Source organism: Poecilia formosa, unplaced genomic scaffold (assembly GCF_000485575.1).
Source record: "Poecilia formosa unplaced genomic scaffold, Poecilia_formosa-5.1.2 Scaffold9, whole genome shotgun sequence".
Classification (NCBI taxonomy): domain Eukaryota; kingdom Metazoa; phylum Chordata; class Actinopteri; order Cyprinodontiformes; family Poeciliidae; genus Poecilia; species Poecilia formosa.
The window spans coordinates 860,365-869,136 of record NW_006799948.1 but is presented as its reverse complement, the minus strand read 5'-3'; the positions used below and the strand labels follow the sequence as shown (position 1 = coordinate 869,136).

Sequence of the window (8,772 nt, the reverse complement as noted above, 5' to 3'; positions counted from 1 at the left end):
CACTTTTTATCACAATTTATTTACACACTGTATCTGATATGCCCATTACAAGAAGCTGCGCACAGCAGAATCAGCGGAAGAAACAACAAATATATTTACACAATAAACTTAACTTTCAGCTCAACTTAGAAAATCAGAGGGAGTCTTCACATCTTAAGTTGCCTAGTTGATTAGTAAGGATTTAAGATCATCTAAAGCAAATTGCTGTCATTGGTACAGAAAACCATGATCCTCAATGCAATCTGTGCTAGAGAGCGCTGCCTCCAAAGAAGAGCGCAACGTTAGCGATACATCAAATTTCGACGGCACGTTATTAAAAAAACGTTTACCTGATCTTTTCCCAACGAAGGAAAGTCCTCAAAAATCACATCACAAGAATAAATAAATCAACGTACAGTTCAGGATTTATGACAGGCACTGAATAAACAACTGATCAAAGAGAAATCCATCCCATCGATTCTGTGCAAATCATCGTCTATGACACACAGGGCAATAGATTGAACACATGTACTAGTCACTAGTGATGCAGAAAAAATGGATAATAATCTTGGATTCAAGAAAATAAATAAATAAACAGTAGCATTTCAGAGGTCTTCCAAACATTTGATTCCGTTTGCGGTGACTGATTTTGGGATTTGAGCAGGTCAGATTTTTCAGCCGACAAAAGCCAAACCCGGGCAGAAACGAGTTCAGTCTTGTCTCTTTCTTTTTCTTCCTGGACCCACATAGATATGTTTGACTTTTCAGCTCACATGTTTCCATGTGAGCTGAAAAGTACAAGGTGCTTGATTCCATAAACGTACAGTATTTGCTTTCACATCGTTCAGATCACAAACGGCCTGTCGTTGACGTTCAGATGTTAAATAACGTGAAACAGAACATGATTCCAGGTTGATAGATTTCTCAAGATTGAAAAAAAAAAAAGAAAATAAGCTGCAGCCTTAATGAAAACAACACAGCCACAGTTAACAAGTCAATATTGTTTGCAAAACGAATTCAAAAAGGTATTCAAAATCTTAGGCTACAAGGCTAATTACCATGTCAAATTAAGCTAATTATCCCAGAGGGACGTGTTTTGTAATTTGAGCCTTTTATGCTTTCCTGAAAGCCTGAACTGTAAATATATCTTGAAGTAGTGCTATTCTTTTATCCTCTGATAAACAAAAGAAAAGAAGAAAAACAAATAGGAAAAACATGCATATTGATAGACCTTAAAGCATGTTTTTTTTAGAGACTTTCAGTGTTTAACTCCGGTGCATTTGGCAGTAACAGCTTCGAAGCAAATCTTCAGTAGTTTGGTCCTTTAACTGGGAACAAAAACATCACAGACACACACACACACACACACACACAAAATGACCTGTTCAGCATTGTCGGGAAGACATATAATACATCAAGTCAACACACAGGATACGATCACAGCAAGCCATTTCTTTAACGCAGCTTCTTTTCTCTCAGCAGCTTTAAAAAGACTCCCTGATCAACCAAACAAACCGTCTTGTGGCCCCTGGAACTTCAGCAAAGACTTCCAAGGCTTCCTCGAGTTCATAGTGAGTTGTTCTGACCTAAAATATTAGCAACTGTTTAAACCTGGAAAAGTTTACTTCATCTAAGTTGGTCTTCCTGACACAGATCCCTGTGGGACACCAGCCATGGCTCAATGTCTCAAACTCAAAGAATAAAGCTAATGTTGACAAGTAGACAGTCCAATGTGTGTGGGAAGAGGCTGGGTGTCAGTGGAGTCCATCCTCCACGGAGCTCTTTGCTTCCCAGATTTTCACGGTCCGGTCACTATAAAACAGAAATGAAATAGTGAAACAATAGGAGATGATGAAAACATATACCACTTGTATGAGGACTTACTCTGAAGCTGTGAACAATTGGGTGCTGTTGGTTGCCAAGCCGTTGATGGGACTGTCATGACCTTGGACTTCACCGAGGGGTGCCAGTGAGTCGGCGTGCCAAAGGCGAAGCAGCCCGCCTCTGCACCCGCTGAGGAGCACCGGGGAGCCTGGTACGATGCCCAGAGCGCTGACCCAGTCAGTCTGGGTGCTGACCGACTGTAAGGTGACAACACAACCAGCTGTCAAACCCAGATCATATCGACTCCACCGATATCCAAACCGCGACATCGTCTCACCTGGACAAGCGTTTTGCTAGCCATGTCCCACTTCTTTATGTAATAATCTCTGGAGCTGCTATATAAGGCGTCTCTGTGAACGGCTAGAGACTCCACGCTGTCCTGGTGGGCGGGGTCAAACGTATAGCTGGAGCCGACGCTGCCCTGAGCACCTTCGGTCACCTCGAACATCTGGAAAAGCGGAGAGGGTTAGTGATGACCAATCTGATAACAAGGGGTGTAACGGAGTGATTCAGAAACTGTGGGTGCACCCCCTGGAGGGGCACTCGGTACCATGATGCTGTGGTATGAAAGGGAACATTTTTTCCCTTTAAAAGTTTTTTTTTTTTTTTTGCTTGTTTTGTTTTTACATACAGTGAAGTTTATTTGATTGAGTCAAAAATAAATATAAGTTAACCAATTTATTTCTCTTACAAACATATCTATTTTTAATGATTAAGTTCTATGTACCAAATGGACTTCATGCTTCTTAAAATATAAACTATTTTGCTCAAAAAACTAGATCTCTTTTTGACAAAAAAAAGGGTAGGGAATACATTTTTCAATTTTCCTTTCTGTTTTGCGTCACTTCAATAAAACTTAACCCGTATTTGTCTGAGATTAGTACCAATGTTTGAAGAAAGTACTGATTTAGTTAGATTTTTACTGTTTTTAGTTAATCTCACGGGGAAGCAAGCAGCTTTAAACGTTAAAAAACAAAATGTAAATACAGGAGATATTCTACTTTAATATTAATATTAACAATGATAATTACTTTGATTTGATGGTCTTTGGAGCCGGTGAGAATGACGTCCTGTCCATGGCCCAGCTTTTCAATGCTTAGACACATAACGGGTCCCAAATGGCCCGTCAACTTTCCGGTAGACACGAACCTTGAGAGAGGATAGTTTAATTAGTGCTTTGAACAAACCTTTTGATGGCAACATAATGAACTTGAGCTGCTGCAAATAGTTTGCATGACTGCAACTCTTAAAGCTCGACGTGTGGCAGCGTACTTGCGAAGGTCCCACATGCGGACGGCGTTCCCAGCAGCAGCGTACAGAAACGAGCCAGAATTGTTGAGGGCGATCTGGTTTATCTGACTCTCTCCGGGTGGGATGGATAAACTCCGAGCAGACGAACATGTGTCCCCCGACCCCACCTGACCTGATGATCTGATATTAAAAAAAACAAACAAAAAAAATAACTTGTCTAATAACTAGATCACTTACGATTTCATCTTGCATGAGCTCGTGTACTTACGTGAGCGTACGAATACACTTGGCGGAGTCTCGAATATCCCAGACCTTGACGTAAGTGGTGGAAACGGTGAAGACGAGACTGGAGGTGTACCTGTGATAAAAACAAATAATTATTCAGGAGAGAATGCAATTTTGCAATGATTATCGTCAAAGTAGGTCATTTCTAAACAAAAATCACAATACCTGACTGAGACAACACTACTGGGATGATCTGCGAGGGACATAATCTCCTGGCCCGTCACCAGGTTCCAGACCTTGCAAGTCCGATCTGAGACAAAGATTTGCGTGCAATCTTAGGAGAAACACATCGACAGAATCTGATGTCGCGTTTTTCGGTCTTTTACCTTTAGAGCCAGTAAAAAGTAGGTCATCCGTTGCGTCCACGCAGAGAACAGGTTTGGTGTGGCCTTCAGCTACGTGGATGCACTGAATTCTGGCACCGGTTCTGTTCTTTGGAGCTGCCACCGGATTTATCACACCTCTGAAAACAAGCATTACAGAATAATGAAATACAGCTGTTTGTCATTTTGACTGACATTTTACTAACCAACTGCTTGAAAATGCCAAACTATGCAGAGATAAAGAGTCGTAAAGGTCCTTCTTATAATAAAACATTTGTTTCTTTTGCTTGGTTATTCAGAAGTGCATATGGTTTAATTACATTTGAGACTTTAGTGATCAGCTTTATTTAATCCTTCCAATTGATTACATTTTTTAAAATAATCTTTGTTTAAAAAAATATATAATTCACAAAAATATTCCAGCCTATATTCTCCTGACTTACTTGAAATTTTATTAGAAAATAACTAAAAGCAAAATCAGATTTCAGCAACAAAATCAACTTTGGACCTTTTTTTTTTTTTGCATTCGTTTAGCGACCATGACAAATGTGTAATTCTTTTGCTGTCACATTAAAGTCTTTACTTTCTACTTTGTTGAAAACAAAAGGGCCAACCAGAAAATCTAACATAAATGATTAAAACCGATTACAGTACATTACCTGTGTCCTTCAAATACAGGCGATTCATCCAGCCTGAGAAAACAGGACAAAGTCAAATGTAACCTAGCATTCTTGCTACCTGTATTAGCTTAATAACACTTAGGAACAGAGCTGTAATGTAAATAATTTTCTATAATTTGTGTGTAAAGAAGGTTGTATTTAAACAATTTTAACATTTAAAGGTGATGTAAAACTGGAACATAACTTTTGAGCGTTAGCATGCTAATTTACGCAAAAGCTTAGGAAGCTTCATATTCCACTTGTGTTTAATTAAACATAGATAAAATGTGAGCATCTTCTAGTACTGAAAATAGTTTGTATGTATATTGACGAGCAGCAGGCTGCATAAACGTGAAGCACGGCTACAGAAAAAAACCCTTTTACAAGTTAGTTTGAGTAATATAGGTTTTTACATTGATTTGTACTCGCTGCCTTTAGTTTTAGTTTCCGTGGCGCCCACTGATGGTATCTGTGTGGGGGTTGCCATGGGAGACACGATGGGGCCTTTTTCTTGCACCTTCCTTCGGTTCAGAGGCGAACGCTCCAGCTGCCTCCTCTCCACCCCCGTAGGTGATCTAGATCCAGAACTAAAGACAAGACAACTCATCCGGTCAGTATTAAAAAATAAATAAATTTGGATACTCTTTTTCTCAAACTTCCTGCGTTCCCAGACTCCGTACAAGGAACTCTCTTTCTGTTTCTCTTTGAGATTCCTGCCCTCCTCTGAAAAATATTGCCTCTGAACTTACATGCCAGCTGGCCTGACAGACAGCGCAGATGGAGATACGGCTCGCTCGCGGTCCGGGGCATGACCAGCTGCCTGACCCCACATGTCCGCCGGCCCTTCCAGGCGCTCGGCGAGGGGCAGCAGAGGGGCTGGGAAGTCTCCGGTGGGGGACTCGCAGGACAAATCCCCACTGCTGGCATACAGCAGCTCCATCTGGGTGGTGGTCCGCCGTCGAGCCTGAGGAGCCAGGATGGGTTGAAATATAAATAATCCAATTCACCAAGAGCCGCTGGCCAATGCTGCAAAATGCCGGTTTAAAACATGTGCATGATCATCTACCTTGCTTCTCGGCTTTGATTCGCCACATAACTTCATTAAATCTGACGACAGCGTGCTGAAACGCAAAAAGTGGTGTCAGAGAAGTTGACATATAAAGAAATGATACAAGCCACTGTTTTTTTTTTTCCTCTTTAATTCAGTATTAGATTATAACATTTAGGATTATATTGACTGGAAGATTCCGGTTTTCACTTTCCTGTATCTTGCTAAAACCCTTCCAACCTTCAAATCCAAACTGCTTACATATTTTATTGGGATTTTATTTCACCGACCAACACTAAGAAGCATGTTTACTGTAAACACTTAATTACAAGATCCTATAAAAAACAGAATTTCTGGATTTATTTCTGTAATTTTGATAATTTTATGCTGAATTGCTTTACAGATTTCCACAGACTTGTCATAGTAGTGCTTTGCGTCACATTTCAGGCCCAGCTTAAGAAACTATGACTCAGTTAGATCTGAATTTGAAGTTGTCTATTGACCAGACAGGTAGTGAAATGGCCCATTTGTGATTTTAATGAGCACTTATTGAGCCCAATTCCAAAATACACCGGGATAAAACGGTAAAATCACAGCTGCAATGTGGCCAATCTAAGATAAACTGTCAATTGAACATATAGCAAAGTGAAAACCGCTGTACTTTATTATGAATCACTGGACTTTTGTCTTTTAGAAAATGGAAGATGGGTATAATTTGTTGTTTCAAACTAATTGGGCTGACTTGTATTTTTTAAACGACTTGTATCTGTTGAGTCTGATGTCAAGCTGCAAATTCATAAATTCAGAAATGAAGAAGAAAAAAAGAGGAAATGCAAGATGAAGTTTATAGAATAAAAAAACAGTACACAATTTTCAACAATTTTTAGATATGGTTTTTACTGCAACCCTGAGGGACACCGTAGTTTATGTTTTGTTTGTTTGTTTATTTACCTGCCATCTGTAGCAGGACTTGGAGTGGACTCGTCGCTACTGCTACAATCCCCGTTTTCTGCAGCTGGAGGCACAAAACACACACACACATACACACACGCAGGGGATTAATGTGTGTGTGTTTTTATTTCATCCAAAGGCAACACATATGTAAAAACACTGCAACTCAACAGTGACGCCATCTTCAGCAGCTCGGGACAAAGTCATAGGTCACAAAGATGAAGAGATGAAGAGAGGTCATTGGGTGTGGGATGAAGGGAAAAAGCGTAAGAGACAAAATATTCAAACACAGAAAAGCAAAAAAACAAAAAAACAAACGCACAAACACAGACAGCTGTGGACAGAGGATGTGCAGTCGGTTTAGGTTTTTACTGCGGTTAAGTTTTAGTCCTGAGATTGGACTGGACCAGGAAGTGGCTGGCGAACCATGCAGGTTACAGCGGAGTTACTCGACGCGGGTTAGTCTAATACAGATGCACACTTCAAGATTTCTTACAATTTTACATCTTATATACTGTAACGCAAAATAGGAAAAGGAAACTTTTAAATAAGTTCAACTCTGACTTAAACTTTGGTCAGAAATAACTAAAATAGAATTAAATATCTAAAGCTAAAGGATATTTTTTTTAACTATAGCGCTCCTGAGAGGTCCTTTTCAAATAAATTTTAAAAATGCAGCTTAAAAAGTGTTTTTCTACAGAAAAGGGGGGAAACAATGCAATTTTTCTAAAAAATAAGTAAATAAATGGTCGAAATGGAGAATTTTCTTCTGAGAGAACATAATCAAAATGCAGGTTTGATTTATGAAATATTGACTCCATTTATTCCTCTCCACGACAAGACAAGTTTATTATGAGGCTTCTTCCTTATTTTTAGTCATTATTATTTTTTTTTTTTTTATGGAAATCATGTAGTGTGCACATTCAGCACCTTGCTCTCTCAAACACACTCACATTTCTATTCGTATCTCTCACTCACCTGGTAGCAGGAACCCTAACTCTGAGATCACACCAACACAACAGAAACAAAAAAACAAAAAACAAAAACAAACAGAAATTAAATCGAATTCAAAGCGGACAAATCGGCTGCGCTTTAATTTGTACTCATGGTTGTTTTTTTATTTGTTTTTTTTTCTACTTTTTGAACTGGAGCGTGCAAAGTAAAGCGCAGGCGCTCGGTTAAAATCAAAAGATGATTGTGGAAAGGTTGATCAACATGCTGCCGGGTCGGCTACTGGGCACTCGCTGGCGTTTCCAACCTTGCAGGGCGCTGCCCAGCAGGGCGTCCAGCTCTGGGTTGATCTCGGCCTTCTCCTTCAGCATGTGGAAGAGCAGCTGGTTCTGGGTGGCGCTGTTGATCTCCGTCTGCTTCAGCCGCCCCTCCATCACCTTCAGCTGGGAGTCCTTCTGAGCCGCCTGCAGGCCCTGGAAAAAACCCGACGACGTAGAGAGCATTTTTGAGCGTTTCTGTTTCCTGGATCTGAGGCATTCTCTCACCAGACCAATTAGGTTTTATCAAATCTAATCTGATGGATTTAATTCAAACAAATTGATCCGATTAAAGACTCGCTCGGCATTTTATCTAATTGGGAACCATGGCAACGAGGAAACAAAATCCAAACACATAAGTAAGAGTGAATATTCTCAATAGAGGTCAGAATTAAATCAAGCACCACTGGTTGTTTGGTAAATTCGAACAGGTCTGCCTCCATTCTCATGAATATAGTTGGGAAATTTCTGTGTTGAGACAGTTTTTTCCACACAAAAAAAAAAAAAAAAAATATGGAAAGCATCCTGCATCTATTGAATAATTCAGAAAGCTGGCCAAACTTTTTTGACAGCCAGTGGAAACAGAACAGTGACAGGAGGAAAAGCAGGCACCTTGCTTATGGCCATGGACATGAAGTTGTCCAGAAGGAAGCGGGCTTCCGATAAGCTGCAGGAGCTGATGACAGCGATCACATCCACAGTGTCTCCTTCCTCCTGCAATAAAAACACAGTCAAGAAGTGGCTTTGGTGGAAGCTCAACAATGGATCTTGAATATTTAACTGCTAAGCTAATAGTTTGCTAGTATAAGATACCTTGGCTTCCTCCATCTGCATGATGTTGGCCTGGCAGTCGGCGATGCTGTCGTTGATGTAGTCGATGTTGGCGGCCAGAGACTCCAGCTCCTCGTTCAGGGAAGCCAGGGAACGGTCGGCGTCGGCGCCGTCCGCCGCCAGCTTCTCTCTCTTCCTGGACACGCGCTCCCGCCGCCTGGTCAGCTCCTCTCGTTGCTGGAGAAACAGTGGGAAGTGAGAACAGTTGTGAAGTAGAAGGAAAATAGTGAATGCCTCACAGTATGTATCTATCTATATATATCTATATCTATCTATATATATATATATATATA

The 8,772-nt window shown here is 40.5% G+C and overlaps 1 protein-coding gene across 4 annotated transcripts in view; it reads right to left on the bottom strand.

Annotated features, from left to right (window-relative positions):
- LOC103155860 (kinesin-like protein KIF21A) overlaps positions 1-8,772 on the bottom strand; it is a 31,683-nt gene continuing 22,911 nt past the window's right edge. For 2 of the 4 annotated variants that reach the window (XM_016663610.1, XM_016663620.1), the window contains 17 exons: positions 8,462-8,656; positions 8,261-8,362; positions 7,639-7,804; positions 7,359-7,379; positions 6,381-6,444; positions 5,448-5,502; positions 5,131-5,345; positions 4,795-4,968; positions 4,382-4,414; positions 3,726-3,862; positions 3,565-3,649; positions 3,383-3,472; positions 3,136-3,294; positions 2,895-3,012; positions 2,141-2,311; positions 1,864-2,060; positions 1-1,791 (listed from right to left, as the gene is read on the bottom strand). In XM_016663610.1, coding sequence (XP_016519096.1) covers positions 1,734-1,791; positions 1,864-2,060; positions 2,141-2,311; positions 2,895-3,012; positions 3,136-3,294; positions 3,383-3,472; positions 3,565-3,649; positions 3,726-3,862; positions 4,382-4,414; positions 4,795-4,968; positions 5,131-5,345; positions 5,448-5,502; positions 6,381-6,444; positions 7,359-7,379; positions 7,639-7,804; positions 8,261-8,362; positions 8,462-8,656 — 2,040 coding nt within the window. In that variant the 3' untranslated portion in view covers positions 1-1,733. The remainder of the gene's footprint in view (positions 1,792-1,863; positions 2,061-2,140; positions 2,312-2,894; positions 3,013-3,135; positions 3,295-3,382; positions 3,473-3,564; positions 3,650-3,725; positions 3,863-4,381; positions 4,415-4,794; positions 4,969-5,130; positions 5,346-5,447; positions 5,503-6,380; positions 6,445-7,358; positions 7,380-7,638; positions 7,805-8,260; positions 8,363-8,461; positions 8,657-8,772) is intronic. The other 2 variants (XM_016663614.1, XM_007577743.2) reach the window with 1 other exon arrangement.